At 44.6% G+C, this 20,457-nt stretch overlaps 1 protein-coding gene across 2 annotated transcripts in view; it reads right to left on the minus strand.

Moving 5' to 3' along the window:
* The window catches only part of ACY3 (aminoacylase 3), a 144,075-nt gene that overhangs the window by 21,830 nt on the left and 101,788 nt on the right, over positions 1–20,457 (minus strand). For both annotated transcript variants that reach the window (XM_077454688.1, XM_077454689.1), the window contains exon 5: positions 8,624–8,731. In XM_077454688.1, coding sequence (XP_077310814.1) covers positions 8,624–8,731 — 108 coding nt within the window. The remainder of the gene's footprint in view (positions 1–8,623; positions 8,732–20,457) is intronic.

Below are 20,457 nucleotides of genomic sequence, written 5' to 3' on the forward strand. Positions count from 1 at the left end.
TGAGAACGGATGTGATTCGCACCGCACTGCAGTGCAAATCACATCCGATCTCTGTGCGATTCGAGTTCAGCCATACAGATAATATGGCTGAATTCGTGTCGCACCCGCCGCACCCGCCGCAAACTCGCACGGGACCCTTTTTTTGGTCCGCAGCAGAATCGGATCGCATGGGTGTTCACACCATGCGATCCGAGTTTGCAGATCGCACTGCGATATGCGAACTGATCTGGGGGTGTCATTAACATTTCACTGACACTCCCAGCAGTTCGCATAGGGCAGTGTGAACTGCCGCCGGGAGGCATGCGATGCGGGAACCCGCCGCGGATTTGTGGCGTTCCTGCATCGCTCCAGTGTGAACCCAGCCTAATAAGCGATCGTTTTTCTGATCGCTGTATTAGTGTCACAGGTGATGCTAGTTAGGCAGGTAGGTATTTAGGTTCGCCGCAGCTTTTTATAGCGCCAGGGACCCCCATATACTACCGCATAAAGCCCCCTGATTGCCCCCTAGTTAACCCTTTCACCAGTGATCACCATATAACGGTTACAGGTGACGCTGGTTGGTTAGTTATTTTTTTATAGTTTCAGGGCACCCGCCATTTATTACCTAGTCTCACTAGTGTACCCCTAAATTTAGGGGTGTCTACTTTCCAAAATGGGGTCATTTGGGGGGCGTTTGTGCCATCTTGGCATTTTATGGCCTTCAAAATTGTAACGCCCTTAGAAAGCCTGAAGGCGGTGCTTGGTTTTCGGGGCCCCGTACGCGGCTAGGCTCCCAAAAAGTCCCACATATGTGGTATCCCCGTACTCAGGAGAAGCAGCAGAATTTATTTTGGGGTGTCATTTCACATATGCCCATAGCATGTGTGAGCAATATATCAATTAGTGACAACTTTGTGTAAAAAAAAAAAAAAAAAAAATTTTTTTGTCATTATTCAATCGCTTGAGGCAAAAAAATAAAATATTCAATGGGCTCAACATGCCACTTATCAATTTCCTTAGGGGGTCTACTTTCCAAAATGGGGTAATTTGGGGGGGTTTTGTACTGCCCTGCCATTTTAGCACCTCAAGAAATGAGATAGGCAGTCGTAAACTAAAAGCTGCGTAAATTCCAGAAAACGTACCTTAGTTTGTAGATGTAGACAACTTTTGCGCAAACCAATAAATATACAGTTATTGACTTTTTTTTTACCAAAGACATGTGGCTGAATACATTTTGGCCTAAATGTATGACTAAAATTGAGTTTATTGGATTTTTCTAATAACAAAAAGTAGAAAATATCATTTTTTTTCAAAATTTGCGGTCTTTTTCCATTTATATCGCAAAAAATAAAAATCGCAGAGGCAATCAAATACCATCAAAAGAAAGCTCTATTTGTGGGAAGAAAAGGACGCAAATTTTGTTTGGGTACAACATTGCATGACCGCGCAATTACCAGTTAAAGCAGCGCAGTGCCAAATTGTAAAAAGACCTCTGGTCATTTACCAGCAAAATGGTCCGGTCTGAAAGTGGTTAAATCTTACAGTGCCACCTAGTGGTTAACCCCTTCACTGCCAGTGACATTTTTATTTTTTGCGCTATATACAAAAAAAAAAAAAAAAAGACCGACAATTTTGAAAATTATATATATATATATATATATATATATATATATATAACATATCCAATAAAAAATTTAATTTCTTCATCAATTTAGGCCATGTGTTCTGCTACATGTTTTTGGTGAAAAAAATCCCAATACGTGTATATTGATTGGTTTCCGCAAAAGTTATTGCATCTACACACTATGGTATATTTTTATTTATTTATAATTTTTTTTACTAGTAATGGCAGCAATCAGTGACTTGTAGCAGGACTGCAAAATTGCAGCGGACAAATCGGACACCTGACTGACACTTTGCTGGGATCAGTGACACCAAAATGTGTAAAATGTGCAGTGCTTAAACAATCATATAAACCAGGACAATCAATATGAATAAAATTTATTATGTGCACAAGTGAGTCCAAAGGGTCCAATAAAAGGACATATGATGTCTAAAAACTCCGTATGGAACCCCAGATGATGACTTCTAAGTCGAAACGCACCGGATGAACACGCTGAGACCGATGTCATCTTTTTTTGTTTTTACTGCTAAACGAGAGTGTATTTCCTTTGCTTTTTTATATATTAAATGTGTTCCATACGGAATTACGCTATATGCCTTCCTTCTTTTAATGGTGGTGCTGATTGCCCATATCTACTGACCCCACTCACATCCCATACCTGATCCCCTTGGTACATTATACCACAAAGTTTGATTGACTCAATAGGTGTATACCTATTTGTTTTAAATCCCTCTGGTAAGCAGCTTCTGGTGTCTCTGGTGGTGGATCTACTATCAATTGTTATCACACTCTATGCATACATTTTAATTTAAAGACTTTCACCATATCATATGCACATATATGTGGTTGAGGATTATCATCATAGTTTATATAGGAAGTTGAGTATTGTCACTGACCTTTTTTGGATATTGCAGGTTGAAGTTTCCTTTTTTATAGACATCATATGTCCTATTATTGGACTCTTTGCACATCATTCATTTTATTAATATTGCTTGTCATGGTTTATATGATTGTTTAAGCGCTGCACATTTCACCCATTTTTCTACTTTTATCGCAACGTTATCCATTGCTGTGCTGGCTGCTACACCATCTTTTATTTTATATATATATATATATATATATATATATATATATTTTTTTTTTGTATTTATTTTTTTGACAGCGTGGTATATATGTTACAGTGTATCAGTGCTAAATATGCACTGTTATTGTACTCATGATACTGGCACGGAAGGGGTTAACGTCAGGGGCGATCAAAGGGTTACACGTGTTCCCTAGCAGTGCATACTAACTGTGGGGGAGGTGCTTTGACTGGGGGAAATGCAAAGATCCATGTTCCTGTTTAGCAGGAACTCAGGATCAGCACATTCCCCTCTCAAAGAATGGCGATCTGCCTTTCTCCTGAACGATCAGCAGGTCCCAGCGGATATTGCATCTGCCGAGCCTGCTGATGGGCTCCTGCTCTGTCCAATCACAGTAGGAGCAGGTTGCCAGCGGAGTGTGTACGCCCCAGTCATGTACTAGGTACATGATTTGGCACAAAGCGGCCATCCTGCCGCTGTAAATACAGCAGACAGTCCACAACTGGTTAAATGCAAGCAGTGTAAGTATCTGAATTTACCCTGGTATCAGCCTTGTGCAGACTTTGGCAGACATCCCTAGTCTCCCTCGAGGTGCGGGAGTCTCCCACATTCGGTAGCGGGCTCTCGGCTGCAAGGCTGATCAAGGGTGGCAATAGTGTCATCTATATGTCCCCCTCCATTCTCCTCTGGCCCGCTGTCCTCCTCCTCCTCCCCACCCTCTGTTCTCCTCTGGCCCACTGTTTTCCTTCTCCGCCCCCCCTCCGTTCTTCTCCGGCCCACTGTCCTCCTCCCCTCCTCCACCCCCTCAATCCCTCCTCATCTCTGCTCTCCTCTCTCCCCCCCCCCCCCCGGCTGCAGGGGATGTGCCAGGATGGAGAGCGGAGGAAGGGGCCAGTAAATATGTAATTTACTGGCCCCTTCCTGTTATGAATTGGACACAGTGAGCTATCGCTCCTGTGTCCTTTAATAACTGAGCAGAGTAACCTGTGATTACTCTGTTTCGGTAAAATAGTAAAATATCCATTTATCTTCAGTGCTGAGAAAGGGACTGGGGAATCTGTGTCCTCAGTCCTTTTGTCTGTTTACACCCCTGGTCTCCCCAAAGCCCCCCAACGGAGCTGATAGAGAAAAAAAAAACAAAAAAAACAATAAATATTAAAAAATTTGTAAAAAAATAAAAATTTCACTCCCCCGCCTTACCAACACTGTCTACTGCCCCAACCCCCTCCCGCCAAAAAGCATTGCGAAAAAAATAAAAAAATAATAAAATTCTAAAAAAATAAAAAATATGTAAAAATAAAAAAACACTGACACCATCCACTGCTTTCCTGACACTGTCCACTACCCCAGTCCCCCACCCCCAATCATTGAGAAAAACGAAAAATACAAAAATAAATCGTAACAATAAATGAAAAAAATAAATAATAAAAAAAATTCTGAGACCATCCACTGCTCTACTGTCCACTGGCCCCCAAAAAAGCATTTTGAAAAAAATAAATACTAAAAATGAAATTGTAAAAAAAATAAAAATAAATTACTACTGACACCGTCCACTGGCCCACTGATACCATCCTGCACATACTCTTCTGCACATAATAACCACCACCGTACACTCCACTCCTGCACATAATACCCATCGATGTACACTCTGCACTCCTCTCCTGCACATACTACCCACCACCGGATACTCTGCACTGTACATTCCCTATTTAACATTACTGCATTCTGTACTATGTAAGTCATCCCAGACTTTTAAGTCCTTTAAGCCACGCCCAATATGTAGCGCAATTTAATCCACGCTCACATTTCCGAGGGTTTAGGGGAAAAGAAAATCCAGAGTTTGTGGGTGGACCGGGGGCCAGACTTGGGTTTGGGTTTAAAAGCTGAAGCTTGTAAGTGACTAACAGGACTCTTCTTGGCCTCTGACAAGAGGCAAGCTTGCCCTAGGCTGCTCCTGCTAAGAATAGGCGTTGTGCCTCAAAGGGCGTGCAAAGCATCTGCTTTTTACATATGGGTTTTGCAGGCCAACACTTTAGCCAATGTGTCTTCCTCATGTTAACTGACAGGAGTCTCATGTGGAAGATAAGGCAGAAGACCTTCAGCAATGCATCCACACTCTAGTTCAAGGCTGCAGACATGAGCTTTAAACACTCTAGGACCAAAGGATCAACTACTATACTGATCAGATCCTTTCTGATGGCTTAGACCAGTAATGCCGCGTACACACGATCGGTTTTCCCATCGCAATAAACTCTGAAGGTTTTTCCGACGGAGTTCTGATGGAGTTCCGCTGAAACTGTCTTGCGTACACACGACCACACCAAAGTCCGATCGCCAAGAACGCGGTGACATACAACATGTACGACAGGACTAGAAAAAGGAATTTCAATAGCCAGTAGTCAATAGCCTCCATCTTGTATTTGCTTCAGAGCATGTGCAATTTTTGGTCCTTCGGAACAGCATACAGACGAGTGGATTTCCTGATAGGAATTGGTTCCGTCAGAAATATTTAAAACATGCTCTATTTCTAGGTCCGTCAGAATTTTCGAAAAAAGTCAGATGAGGCATACATACACAATCGGAATATATACAATGAAAAGATTCCGTCTGACTTTTTCTGTTGAACATTCCGCTCGTGTTTACGCAGCATAAGCTAGATTTGACAGAATAGGATCACAGCCAGGACAAGTTGTTGTGTAAGACTTAAGCCTCCTACACACGATCGGACTGTTGGCTAACAAAACTGTGTCTTTTGTCCGAAGGGCGTCGGCCCAAACTTGTCTTGCATACACACGGCATACAATTGTTGGCCAACAAGTACGAACGTAGTGATGTACTACATTGTTTTTCAGCTCTTTAGCGTCACCCTTTGGGCACCTTCTGCTAATTTCCTGTTAGTAGAAGTTTGGTGAGTGTTGATTTACGCTTTTCATTTCGCACGTTTCAGTTCGTTTCTGAACGGCTGTTCGTCAACCAGACAAGTTGCAGAATTGGAGGAGATAACTTGTTATTTATTATTGGCTTTGGGAGTTATTGCTTTTACATTATTTTTATGTTGAATAATAATGATTTAATTTGTTATATTTTCTATATTTTTGGATGCATAGAATGCACTTTTTGGTTAAGTTCTATTGGCAGATAGCATGTCTAATTTTATTTGTTTTCTTTTTTAATGCACAATAAAAAAATTGTGTAGAATAATACTTGGCTATGAGTTTTACTTCAAATGACAGTTTGGGAATAGGCAGTTACATTTAAAAAAAATAAATGTAAAATTGTAAAAGGGACACCAACATAGTTGTATCTTTGATCCTAAAAACTATGGGATAATGGTGATGTGGTAACTTGCCCAAAAAAAAGCATAATAATATTATTCTTAATATCACTAGAAAAAAAAGCCTTTGAAAATCTGTTTGCAATAAAGCCATCCGTATCACCAGCAAAGCAGCTTCATTATTATCCCATTAAAGAAGAAGAGAATGTGTGCTGCATTTCGAGATATCATAATTTGCCACGTCACAAATGTTAATTCTCCATTACAAGCACCAGTTTACAAGACCGACTACTTCTGGCTCGTCCTTGCTTCCGAGCATGTGTGTTTGTACTTTGGACTTTTGTCCGACGGACTTGTGTACACACGCTTGGAAAATCCGACAACACACTATGGAGCATCCATGCGGTCGGATTTACCGCCAACAGCCTGTCATCGAACATTTCCCTTTGGAAAGTCCGATCGTGTGTACGTGGCTTTAGTGCATCCTTCAATTGAATAGTCAACACTATGTTAAGGCGGAGGAAATTGGGAAAAAAACCTCTGGACTTGTAATGTCTAGGAATTGTTGAAGTAATCTGGGTCAGCTTCTACACCCCAGAGGATCTTCATGGTCTCCTTGGCTTGTAGCGTATTGTAACAAAAATTTAATTTGAAGTGGCACACCACTGTTGCGCTAAAAACAGAGGTGCAATCAAAAGAGTAATTACACATTTTGGGGGTCCAACAAGGACCCCCTTCATCAGGGCTAGAAAAAACATAAGGAAATCTCCATATCAATACAATGTTCCTAGATACCCTATACTTGATAGTATTGGATGTATGAAAAATAAAATAACAATTTTACAAGAACCTCAGAAAAATCTAAGAATGTAAGAATCTGAATAATAAACCAGGCCATTTCAGATCATTAATGGGATAAACCCAACGATGCCTACCCATTAGTGGTAGATCCAAAGGAGACTGTACAATCAGATTGTACTAGGTATGTGTAGCCTAAGAGGCTCACTAACTATTTAAAACAACCCAACAATACATCTGGGGGTATTTTTCATCTGCGGCAGATGACTGCACCACCCAACTCCACTCAACTCATTCCTTAGCACTAACCCCTTCTGCAGTAAACCAGTAGAAAGCAGAGATTTTAAACTGTGCTGGGTAGCTTCTGGTGCTGGGCCTACTCACAAAGACTTCAGAGAGAGAGTCACACCAGAGGCTGTGGCCAAGGCTCTGGACTTAGAAATCACTCAACAGCTAACAGTACACGAAAAGTACAGTAAATTAAAAGTGCCATGTGGCACTTTTTATGTACATGTACACGAAAAGTATAGTACATGAAATGTGCCATGTGGCAGAGACCAATGCCAGCAGATCACATTACAAGCTCGTCCTCTAAACTTCCAGTCCAGTGGGGTCCAGGTACAACACTCCAAAGTAAAACTTAAGAAAGCCCGATATGGATGACCACATAGCTCAGCTCAACAGCTCATCTTGATTAACCACTTCCCAAACAGCCACTGCATATATACGGCTGGGTGGGCGCTCTCTCCTGAGTGGACGTTCAGGAACGTCCCTCAGAAGGAGCGGGATCACTCATGCGTTCCTGCGCATTGGCGCAATCCCGATGTGCTCGTGTCACCCGGACACGGCGCATCTTAGATATGCAGGGGGGCTCTGTGATTGGCCCTCCTGATCACATGATGGTCCTGTCCAATCACGGCCATCATGTGATGTAAACAAAGAGCCGGGTTCCTAGGCGATCGCCTCTCCTCTCCTCGTATGGAAGTTATCGGTGAGGAGAGGAGAGCGGATCTCTGCAGACGGCTGGTGATCAGTGAGTATGAGCTGTTTTTTACAGCTTGTTACTCACTGATCACCAGTCTAGTGTCACCACACATGTAAAACACACAAAGTAAACACAAATGTCCCCACATAGTAATGATCCCCAAAACACATGTCCCCCAGGACCCCCACATATATAACAGTAAAATAACATGTCCCAATGATCCTTTGCACACATATGTCCGTGATCACCTGCGCACATACATGATTTTTTTAATCAAAAACATGTAGCAGAATACATTTTGGCTTAAATTTATGACAAAATTCGATTTTATTGGATTTCTTTTAAAATAGAATAAAGAAAATATTGTTATTTTTCCACATTTTCTGTCTTTTTTCGCTTATATCTCAAAAAATAAAAAACGGAGTCATGAATAAATACCACCAAAAGAAAGCTCTATTTGTGCGAACAAAATGATAAAAATTTAATTTGGGTAAAGTGTAGCATGACCGCGCAAATCTTATTGAAAGTACGAGAGCGCTGAAAGCTGAAAATTGGTCTGGGAAGGAAGGGGGCGAAAGTGGCCAATATTGATGTGGTTAAAGGGAAAAAAAAGTAGCTAGCAAAAAGGTTCGACATGCAGAGCAGAGAAAAGACTACCATCCTAATAGGACACTGGCAAAAACTGAGGCATGTTGCGAGTAGGAGGAGTTATTCTGGGCTGGCCCATAATTTTCTTGTTTTGCCAGTGTTCAATCATTCTGTGGGTGGCAGTAAAACCTGACAGTCAGGACTTCCTGTGTCTCTCCATGGACGAGAAAGAAATAATTTTTTTTGTGGCAATGATCAGCTTTGGTTCTCAGTAAATAATATCTCATTCATACCTTTGTTGAGGTGATTAATAAAGTCCAAAGTGACTTCAACAAGTGTCTTCATCTTCTGCAGTAAATCAGCACGGACAACGCCCTGCGGTTGAGGACCTATCTCAAACCCTGCAGCAAAGGACACACAAGATATTATAAAGACAACAAAAGAAACAGCTACTTATAAATTACAGAATTCTACAAAAGTATATAAAGTACAATTACAAATGATCAGAAAAACTCAGTTCAATAAGCTCGTTTTGTGCCATGTGGTAATCCTAGTGGCTACATGCAAGCAACAGGATACTAAGGCCCCTTTCACACTGGGGTGGTGCAGGTGTCGGCGGCAAAGCGCCGATATTTTTAGCGGCAGACGTTTTAGCGGCGGTATGCGGCCGCTAGCGGGGCGGTTTTAACTCCCGCTAGCGGCCGAAAAAGGGTTAAAACCACCCGAAAAGCGCCGCAAAGCGCCACCGCAGCGGCGCTTTGCTGGTGGTATAGCCGCACTGCCCCATTGATTTCAATGGGTAGGAGTGGTTTAGGAGTGGTAAATACACCGCTCCAAAGATGTGGCTAGCAAGACTTTTTTCACCGTTCTGTCAGTGCACCACTGCAGTGTGAAAGCCCTCAGGCTTTCACACTGGAGTGAAAGGGGGAGTTTTTTTCAGGCGCTATTTTTATTGCTGTAGCGCCTGAAAATTGCCCCAGTGTGAAAGGGGCCTAAGGGCTCTTTCCCATGGGCAGACTCCTCCAGGCCAGCACATCCACCTGCTCAGTGGGGAATCTGTCTGCTGATCCTCGCCCTGAGCATGCAGATGACAGGTCCATGTCCATTCCCCTTATGCAGAGCGGACACAGACACAACCTGCTGTTGTCGGGTCACCTTGAGGTGAGGTGACAGATGCACACCGTAGGGATCAGGAGTGCACCACAAGGTTGTGGACCCTATGGCTGACTGCTGCAGATGGGAGACAGGTCCCACCGAGGGTAGAGCATAAGATTCCCTGGGGTGCGGAGTCTAAGAGCCAGCAGGTGTTCACCAGAGCCTCGAGTGGTGAGGATGGACTTGGCTGCAACTGGCTCCAGGTCACAACCCCCATGGTCCCCCAGCTCACACCCACAGTAGGCAACAGGAGGATAGGGATGGTGAGGGACAAAGCCAAGGTCGGGGCCACAAGTAGACAGGAATAGACAGGGACGCGCCAAAAGGTCAGGATCACAGGCAAACAGGGATAGTCAAAGACACGCCAAAGTCGGTAACAGAACAACAGAAGCGCACACGGCAGGTAACAGGAAGCTGAACACACAAAGGAATACACAATGGTTGATCAGCACTGTTGGCATGCAGTGCACAGGTTAATATAAGGTTCCCTGATAGGGCCTGGGGTGGAGCCATGCTTAGAGGAGAGGTTATAAAAACCACCAGGTGGAAGTGGCTGGCCTCTTAGCCTGAACGCATGAGGGGAGGTAAGCAAACAGGAAGATCACTGCATAACCATGACAGCTATCCGCTATTATATCTGACTGTCATCCCCCATCCGTCTGTTTTTAGCGGATAGGATGTTGGCGAGTGCAAGCGTCAGTTTACCGTACATCTGCAGCTCCATAGAGGGAAATGAAGGGTCTGAACGTGTCCGCCTAAGAAACTGACAGGTGTACCCGATTGGTCCGGCAACATGAAAGTGGCCTAGTTGAGCAGAGAGAACAATAACCTGAAGTCACTCCCTTACCAGGAAAATGCTTCAGAATTTTACTCTCTATTTCAGAACAATGTAAAACAAAATCCCTTGTGCACCAAGAAAAAAAAGGCTGGCTTTCTTTTATTTTCACCTGGTGTTCCTGCCAGTAAGTCTGTTTTTTTCAACAAAACAAGCTGTCCTGCAAATGTCAGTGAGAGTTGAGAGTTCTATGTGCCCCCCCATCTGTTCCCCTGTGATTCCATGGACTCTAAATATGGTTTTCTCTGCACTTCTGAAGCTGCAGATTGAACCCATTATGCCACGTACACACGACCAAACTTTTTGACAGCAAAGGTCCGACGGATCGTGTGTGGACTCCATCAGACCTTTGCTTGCCAAAAATCCAGCGGACTTTAGAAATAGAACATGTTTTAAATTTTCCCACCGGAACTCCTCCGGACTGAGAAATCCACTCGTCTGTATGCTAGTCCGAGGGACAAAAACGGACGCTAGGGCAGCTATTGGCTACTGGCTATGAACTTCCTTATTCTAGTCCGGTCGTACGTCATCACATTCAAATCCGTCGGACTTTGGCGTGATTGTGTGTGGCCAAGTCCGTTCATTCCGAAAGCCTGTTGGAAAGACCGTCGGACCTAGTCCCTCGAAAAGACCGGTCGTGTGTACGCGGCATTAGAGACATTACTCTTCTCTCACCCACAAGGTTGTTTTCCCTGTGGCTATCACTTCTACTAGTCTGAACTGACAAATTTACATAGCTCACATAGTTGGGTTAAAAAAAAAACACACAAGTTCACCCAATAGAGGTGTGAAAAATAAAAAATATATAAATATAAAAAACCTCCACATACAGAATCCTATACTCAGATTTATTCACAGTTGATCCAGAGAAAAGCAATTTACCTTGCAAACCCTTTTTGGTTTTACATAGGGACAAGTGCCAGTACCTCCCTTTCTTGGGTTCCCTACTGGCGCTTTGGGCTCCTCCTCCCTTCTGAGTATCCCCATAGCAAGCTACTTGCTATGGGGGCACTTATGTGGACTGAGGCTAGGCTGTGTGTGTCCCTAGACAGACAGTGTGGCTCAGCCCACCCCCCCCCCCCACCCCCCCCACTCCCTCCTCACAGCATTTGATTAACAGCAGCAGGAGCCAACAACAGCTCCCTCTGCTGCCTCTGTGTCCAGGGAGGAGAGAAAGAGAGAAAGAGCAGTGTTGCTGCTTTTAGGCACAAAGCTGGATTGAGATAGGGCTCATGTAAATATTTAGGGGGACTAGGGGGAGCTGATCTTGGAAAGTTTTCTACCTAAAAGGAGTACAGTCAAAGCTTGTTTGGCTGGAGGCATGTACAACTGCGTGCATGTAAGCAGCTCCTACTCTGAGCTCCGTCTCTGGCCCGATCTCCTACCTGGGAAGAGGTGCTCATCCTCCTGGGTGGACAGGAGATGGTGAAATATGAGAAGGATATCTCTGTTAACCCTTGGGAGAAGCTGGCTCGGTTTGCACATGTTACCCAAGATGGCACCCGTGGCCTGCAGTCTCGAGCCATACCACAGCCCCAGGACTTTCCTTAGTGGGGAGAGGATTCATCTGCCTGGCTAGACTCTAGGTGAGTCAGAAGAGCTGAATCACGGGGAGGCAGACACTAGAATCCCCAGCAGAGCCGCAGGAGCCAACACGCCCAAGTAATGGCACCCATTAAATCATGCCATATCTCTGTCCACACAGATTGACACCCTCAGGATGGATTTCTCTCTCCTGAAAGATGATGTCCATAAACTGAAGAACAGAGTGACCAACACAGAGCAGAGGATTTGTACAGTATCCCCTGGAAGATGATATGTATCCCCTGTCTGCTGCAGTTAGAAAGACCGAATACGTCAGAATAACCTCAGATTTCTCGGATTCCTGGAGGGCTCCGAAGGTAAGAATCCTGAGTATTCCCTTATGGAATGGATTTAGGCAATGTTGGGCACTGATACCTTCTATCCCTTGTTTGCCATAGAAAGGGTTCATAGCATCCCTACGCGTCTCCCCTTCCTTTGGCTCCTCCACGTCCCATGCTGGTGAAAATTTGGCATTTTCGGGATAGCGATGCGGCATTACAGAAAGCCCATAATTTCACTTTAATTCCTATCGGCCCTACTCCTGGCATATTCTTATGCACCTGTTTAAGCTCCGGAGACGACCTAGCTGCAGGGGCGTCGGGAGGGGGTGGCTAGGGGGGTTGAAGCCCCAAATGTGACCCCCTAAAGCCCCGAGTGTCAGCTCTGCAGGGTCTTCATTGTTAGCCCCAAGCGCTCCGGCGACCGCCGGGACCAATCTGATCTAGTGATGTCCAGTTCATGAACGAATCGTTCTTTTGAATCGATTCTTTTCAGTGAACTGGATGAATTGATTCATCTGAGTGAACTGATTCGTTTGAAACAGTTCACTCTGCACTCAGTACATAGCAGAGCAGGCCTGGTAATATGATCCTAGAGTGAGAGAGCTCAACCCCTCCCTGCAACCAATCAGCTGACTCAAAGCACAGTGACACTCAGGAACTGGATACAAACTTAAAACAAGAGTCAGGAATACACAGTACACCGAGTTAAAGAATCATACCAGTTACGGAGTTAAAAAATCGTACAAGTTACGGAGTTAAAGAATCGTACAAGTTACAGAGTTAAAGAATCGTACAAGTTACCGAGTTAAAGAATCATATCAGTTTTTAGAACACAGTACATTGAAAGAACCACGAGTCACCACCAGTAAAACAATACACTAAACCAATGAGGTAGCGGCAGTGATCAGGTGGTACGGACAGCCTAAGGCCCTTTCACACTCGTGCGACTTGTCCTGCGACTTGAGAGTGCAAAGTCACATGACAAGTCACACCCCATGATTTCCAATGAGTTCAGTTCATATCTGTGTGACTTCAAAGTAGTTTTTGTACTACTTTTGTCTGACTTTGATGCGACTTGTGGCAGAGACATCAAGATTACACAGACATTGCTTCAAGTCGTGGCAAAAATCGTGGCAAAAGCACTTGACTTATAAGTCGCACAAGTGTGAAAATAGCCTTAACGATTGAATTTTACTACCAGGGTTACTTCGCCCATGGCAGTGGTAGTAAAATCTGATCATCATTCCTGCGCATGCGCTGTAAAGACTATGGGCAAATCTGATGGCTAGCAATGTTAACTCGGAAGTTGGCCCATCAGAATGCAGTTCACATGCAAAAAAAAACACTTTTCATTTAGGCTCCATTTCCAGTTGTGCAACTTGTCCTGCGACTTTGTACTCTATGATTTCCAATGAGTATTATTATTCGTATCTGTGCGACTTCAAAGTAGTCCCTGCACTACTTTGGTCCCACTTTGATGCAACTTGAGATCCATAGACCTCCGGAATACACAGGCATTGCTTTAAAGTCGCATCAAAATTGCGGCAGAATTGTGCAACTTTCTGGCTGCGTTAGCCTGAAAAGCCTAAAAGTTGCACAATTCTGCCGCGACTTGAAGCAATGCCTGTGTATTCTGGAGGTTTATGGACCTCAAGTCACATTACAATGGGACCAAAGTAGTGCAGGGACTACTTTGAAGTCACTGTGACTTGAAGTCGCACAGATATAAATGGTACTCATTGGAAATCGGTTACTTCTTGTCATGCAACTTTGCCGTCCCAAGTCGCAGGACAAGTGGAAACAGAGCCTAAATGAAAAGCGGGGTTTGTGTGCATGTGAACTGCATTCTGGGACAACTTCACAGTTAACATTGCTATCCATCAAATTTGCGGAAACCTAGGCTCAGGGCCAGTTCACACTGCTGCATAGTACAAAATCGCATGCGATTTGCACTGCAGTGCAAATCACAGGCGATATCCGTGCAATGCGATTTCAGCCATATAGATAGTATGGCTGAAATCGTATCGCATTCAGACTAAACTCGCACAGGACCCTTTTTTTGGTCCGCACCAGAATCGGATCGCATAGCACCCATGCGATCCAATTCATGTCCAAACTGACACTATGCAGTGCGACATGCGAGCTGAAATGGGGGTGTCATTAACATTGTATGACACTCCCCAGCAGTTCGCATATGTCGTTGTGAACTGTTGTGCGAGTCGGGTGCGATGCAGGAGACCGTAGTGAAATCGCAGGGTTCCGGCATCGCACAAGTGTGAACCCAGCCTAACATGGCTGTTTTGTGTGTCACCAAAATTCATGACACTGAGCTAATCTGACAACAATAGACTTGTGCTCTGCGCCGATGAACTAAATCAAAGTAAATGTCCCCAGGACCTGCCAACCTTCTGTGTGAATCAGTCTTCTGATTCTAATCATTTAAGAAAGTTGAATCAGAGCTTCAGTTCACTTGCTTGCCAGTAGACTCAGCAAGTGAACTGAAGAACCGATTCATTGAATCGGTTCATTTCAGTGAGCAGTTCGAAATGAACCGATTCACTTTAAAGATCCGGACTTCCCATCACTAATCTGATCCCGAACGCCGCCGAGTGCCAGAGCAGGTCCCGCCTTCTGGAGCCTGCACGCCTATGATGGACGTCCCACTGGTCCAATGGCGGGACCTTGGGACGTGTGACGTCCATTATAGGTGCTGTTGGCTCCAGAAGGCGGGAATTACAAAGCGGCTGCCGCGCCACATCCCCGCTTGGCGCTCAGGCGAGCCGCTCTTCTCTCCTCTCCTCCTCTGAGGACTGGCTGCTGTGACACCACGGCTGAGACAGGTCAGTGTGTGTTAATGTCAGTATAGGTAGGTCAGTGTGTGTTAATGTCAGTGTCGGTAGGTCAGTGTGTGTTAATGTCAGTGTAGGTAGATCAATGTGTGTAAATGTCAGTGTATGTAAATGTCAGTGTAGGTAGGTCAGTGTGTGTTAATGTCAGTGTATGTAAATGTCAGTGTAGGTAGGTCAGTGTGTGTTAATGTCAGTGTAGGTAGGTCAGTGTGTGTTAATGTCAGTGTAGGTAGGTCAGTGTATGTAAATGTCAGTGTAGGTAGGTCAGTGTGTGTAAATGTCAGTGTAAGTAGGTAGGTCAGTGTGTGTAAATGTCAGTGTAGGTAGGTCAGTGTGTGTAAATGTCAGTGTATGTAAATGTCAGTGTAGGTAGGTCAGTGTGTGTAAATGTCAGTGTAGGTAGGTCAGTGTATGTAAATGTCAGTGTAGGTAGGTCAGTGTGTGTTAATGTCAGTGTAGGTAGGTATGTGTATGTAAATGTCAGTGTAGGTAGGTCAGTGTATGGTAATGTCAGTGTATGTGTAGGTAGGTCAGGCAAGTCAGTGTAGGTAGGTCACTACCGTTAGTATATGTAGGTCAGTGTATGTATATGTCCAGTGTATGTAGGTCAGGCAGGTGAGTGTAGATAGGTCACTATTGTCAGTGTAGGTAGGTTAGGTAGGTAAGTCACTACCGTTAGTGTATGTAAGTCACTACTGTCAGTGTCACAGCCCAGCCAAAAAAAAACGTTGCGTACAAGCCCCCCCCCCCCCCCGTTTCAGGCCTTGGACTTCGGGCTGAAGCCCCTGGTCCTTTTGCCACCTAGCAACGCCCCTGCCTAGCTGTATTGCATCACTGACTATAATATCTTTGTAGTAAAGTCATGGGGATCTGTTGCTTTCACTGTTACCGTCCCTGTCCTGCTGCTGTGCTATACTTTTGCACAATTGTTGAGGGTTTTTCTCGTACTCCACTTCATACTGGCTTAACTTCTGGAACAGTCTCATGCATTTATTTAGGCTCCTGAGATGACCTGTATTGTAGCACTGACTACTATATTTGTGTTGCTGGCCAGGGACTGGAAAACCTTGTCTAGTGACTGAATTTTATTCCACATGTTTCATCTCATGAATGGAAGTGTAATTTCACCCCCTCTGTTTGACATTCTAGTTTGGGGTACAAGCACATAATCAGTTGGGGATTATGAGCTGGGTGGGTTGGCACTATTTGCGGGATTTTATTTTGTTTGTATTTTTTGTTTTTATTTTTTTTGCTGGTGACTGATGATGATGGTACTGTCCAGATTTTATAGATGCTTCGTATTACCTCTCCAACTTAAGTTGCATGGGGCCATCCTGGTCTTCCCAGGTTTTTTTTTTTATCCCTAGGGGCTCTCTGTCCTATTGCTTTCTGTATGAATGTCAGGGGTGTTTCAATTAAAAAATCAAGAGATCTTTGGTGTTTAATTACATACAAAGACATAAGCCCCACCTGATTTTTTTCCCAGGAGACACATCTAGTTGGGGCTAAAGGAATGGCACTGAAAAGTGCATTTGTGGCACATACATTGCATTCTACCTATTCAAACTATGCAAGAGGAGTTACTATACTGATTGCCAAGTCATTGTTTTGCTCAATTACGACTATTGTCATGGACCCATTTGGCTGCTATGTAATAGCGGTTCTCGGAATTAAAAATTGCTTGTATACCTTTGTGACATTCTATGTACTGCCTCCATTTACGATCACGTTTTGGGACACTGTTATGGCCCAAGTGCTTCGAGTGGCGGAAGGTCCATTGATTGTTGCAGGAGACATTAATGCAGTGCTTTTTCCTGTCCTAGACAGATTTCAGTCTGCAATCTCTATGCTCCTCACCTTTAGCTACCTGTGCACCGGGAATACTCCTGCTACTCATCTACCTACAAATCCCTCTCTCGGATTGATCTGAGTTTAATGTCCCCTGATCTTCTTTCTAGGGTGTTGGAGGTATCTTACTTGTCAAGAGCAATTTCAGATCACTCCCACCTATTTAACATTAGTTTGGCCACCTCTAGCGGATATATTTTATAGGGATGCACCGAATGGGTTTTTTGGTGCCGAAACCGATACCGAAAATGAAAAATACACTAGGCCGAAAACCGAAACCGATACCTAAACAGCACCGATACCGAAAATGACTGTTTTTAAAAAATATTTTTATACAGGAGGTGGTCAGAGACTGGGGACATGGTACAGGAGATGGTCAGAGACTGGGGACATGGTACAGGAGGTGGTCAGAGACTGGGGACATGGTACAGGAGGTGGTCAGAGACTGGAGACATGGTACAGGAGGTGGTCAGAGACTGGGGACATGGTACAGGAGGTGGTCAGAGACTGGGGACATGGTACAGGAGGCGGTCAGAGACTGGGGACATGGTACAGGAGGTGGTCAGAGACTGGGGACATGGTACAGGAGGTGGTCAGAGACTGGCTGCATGGTACAGGAGGTGGTCAGAGACTGGCTGCATGGTACAGGAGGTGGTCAGAGACTGGCTGCATGGTACAGGAGGTGGTCAGAGACTGGCTGCATGGTACAGGAGGTGGTCAGAGACTGGCTGCATGGTACAGGAGGTGGTCAGAGACTGGAGGACATGGTACAGGAGATGGTCAGAGACGGAGGACGTGGTACAGGAGATGGTCAGAGATGGAGGACATGGTACAGGAGATGGTCAGAGACGGAGGACGTGGTACAGGAGATGGTCATAGACTGGGGATGTGGTACAGGAGATGGTCAGAGACAGAGGACATGGTACAGGAGGCATCCCCCATTGCAGCCAGTGTCCCCCATTGCAGCCAGTGTCCCCCATTGCAGCCAGTGTGTCCCATTGCAGCCAGTGTGTCCCATTGCAGCCTGTGTGCCATTTTGCAGCCAGCCTGTGCAGGGAAGAGAGCCGCCTCCGCCGCCTGTTTGATCACAGCGCCGGGAACATCACAGCTTTCATTTCAATAACTGTGTGAGCCCATCACACGCAGCCCCTCCCCCTTGTCCGGCACTTTGATAGACAGATCATCGGTCCAATCCTGCGGATGATCTGTCTATCTAAGTGCCCGGACAAGGGGGAGGGGCTGCGTGTGACGCGCGCGGCCGGGAACACACAGCTATTGAAATGAAAGCTGTGATGTTCCCGGCGCTGTGATCAAACAGGCGTCAGAGGTGGCTCTCCTGCGCTATACACCCCCCATGATGGGCATTACCAAGGTCGGGGGGCGGAGCCCCGCCCCCACCCAGGCCACGCCCCATTTTCGGCTCCATTATCGGCAGTTTTTCTCTTTCGGCAAATTGCCGAAAAGGGCATTTTCGGCCGATATGTTTCGGCGGCCGAAATTTCGGTGCATCACTAATATTTTATGGTGCTTGAGTCCAGTGGGTGAAAAAGGAGACTTTCTTTATGGCTACTGCTAAAGATATATGACATTATTGGAATGAAAATAGGGAGGGCACTGCTGTGGGTATTGCGTGGGATGCTTTTAAAACTACCCTCAGCAGGTGTCAAACACCTCAAGGAGGACAGGTCCTGTAAGGTATCTACACATGAAACCTCAGCCTCCACAGCAGAGTTAGAATATATTTAAAACCCTTCCTCTGCTAATTATCAGCTGTGGAGGGACTCCATAAGGCAACTTGAATGGATCCTGGTTGAGAAACTGAAAAGAAACTGCTGTACCAAAACCAGAGACTGTTCGAGTTTGGGGATAAAAACAGTAAGATTCTGGCTTATTTGACTAGAATTGATTTGCCGCCTACCTCTATACCCTGTATTATTGATCATGCTGATACTCTTAGAACCTCACCAGAGGAGATCACCCAAGCCTTCTTTGATTTTTATGCTCAACTATATGCTTCTAAAGCCAACAATGATCAGGCAGACCTGATGGCGTACTTGCGTGATGTTCGCTTACCTGTCCTCTCTGAGACTGAAGTTAGTGCCCTCTTTCCATGGAGAAGATAGATGCGTCAATTGCCTCTTTTAATTGAGTGGTACAAAACCTATGCAGAGTATCTCTCACCTAAACTACCGTTCATGTACAGGGAGGCTTATGAAGTGGGAGCCTTACCTACCTCACTTTGTGAAGCTTTGATCCTAATTGCAAAGCCCAATAAGGATTTAAAGTATTGTGAGTTGTACCGACCTATATCATTAATGTAGATGCCAAAATTCTGGTCAAGGTCTTTGCTCGTCATCTAAATGCGTTTATCATTGGTCTTATCAACCCTGATCAAACGGGATTTATCCTTGGGCACTCCACTGCGATTAATTTACGTCACTTATTTACCAATCTTCAGATCTGTGGCCCTGACCCAGACACTTGAATATCAGTATCGCTTGATATGCACAAAGCATTCGATTCCATTGAATGGCCAGACTTATTTGAGATCCTTAAAAGGCTTGGCCATTGCCCTACATTTCTGAACTGGGTTAAACTACTATATTCCCAGCCTATGGCACGACTTATGCCACATACACATGAGCGGAATGTCTGACAGAAAAAGTCAGACAGGAGCTTTTCCTCGTATATTCGAATCATGTGTATGCCCCATCAGACTTTTTATGTCGAAAATTCTGATGGACCTAGAAATGGAACATGTTCTAAATATTTCCAATTCCTATCGGGAAAACCGCTTGCCTGTATGCTGTTCTGATGGACCAAAAACAACGCATGCTCTGAAGCAAGTATGTGATGGAAACTATTGGCTAATGGCTATTGAACTACCTTTTTCTAGTCCCGTCGTACGTGTTGTACATCACCGCATACTTGATAGTCGGACTTTTGTGTGACCGTGTGCATGCAAGACAGTGAGCGGAATTCCGTCTGAGAAACCCTCAGAGTTTATTCTGACGGAAAAAATGCTCGTGTGTACACGGCATTAGAGTAAACAACTCCATTACTGAGGCCTCTTCAATGTTTTGTGGTACTAGGCAGGGATGTCTGTTATCTCCCCTGCTGTTTGCCATTGAGCCACTGGTGGTCCTTCTTAGACAAAATGGGCTAATTAAAGGGTGCATGATTAATGAATTGGAAGAAAAAACATCCTTATATGTGGATGATATGCTCTTGTGCCTGGCAAACAATTTGGAACCTTTCGGGTTTCAAAGTCAACTGGAGAAAATCTAGTATTTTCCCTTTGGACCCCCTGTTTAAGCCAGTACTCCCACCTTCCATACAACTTCAAGGGGTCTCTAAATTTTGCTATTTGGGAATTGAGATACAACTACCATGGAGTACTTGCATAGAAAACAATGTATACCCTCTAATACGCAGGCTAAAAAACTGTCTGAATATTTGGGTTAAACTCCCTCTAAACCTGCTGGGTAGGATCAGTTTGTTTAAGATGATCCTCCTGCCCAGATTCCTACATATATTTTGCCATTCTCCAGTCTATTTGAGCAAAAAATAATTTG

The sequence above is a fragment of the Lithobates pipiens genome, unplaced genomic scaffold, assembly GCF_037356315.1.
Source record: "Lithobates pipiens isolate NorthernLeopardFrog02 unplaced genomic scaffold, aLitPip1_a1.2 Scaffold_25, whole genome shotgun sequence".
In the NCBI taxonomy this organism is placed as follows: Eukaryota; Metazoa; Chordata; class Amphibia; order Anura; family Ranidae; genus Lithobates; species Lithobates pipiens.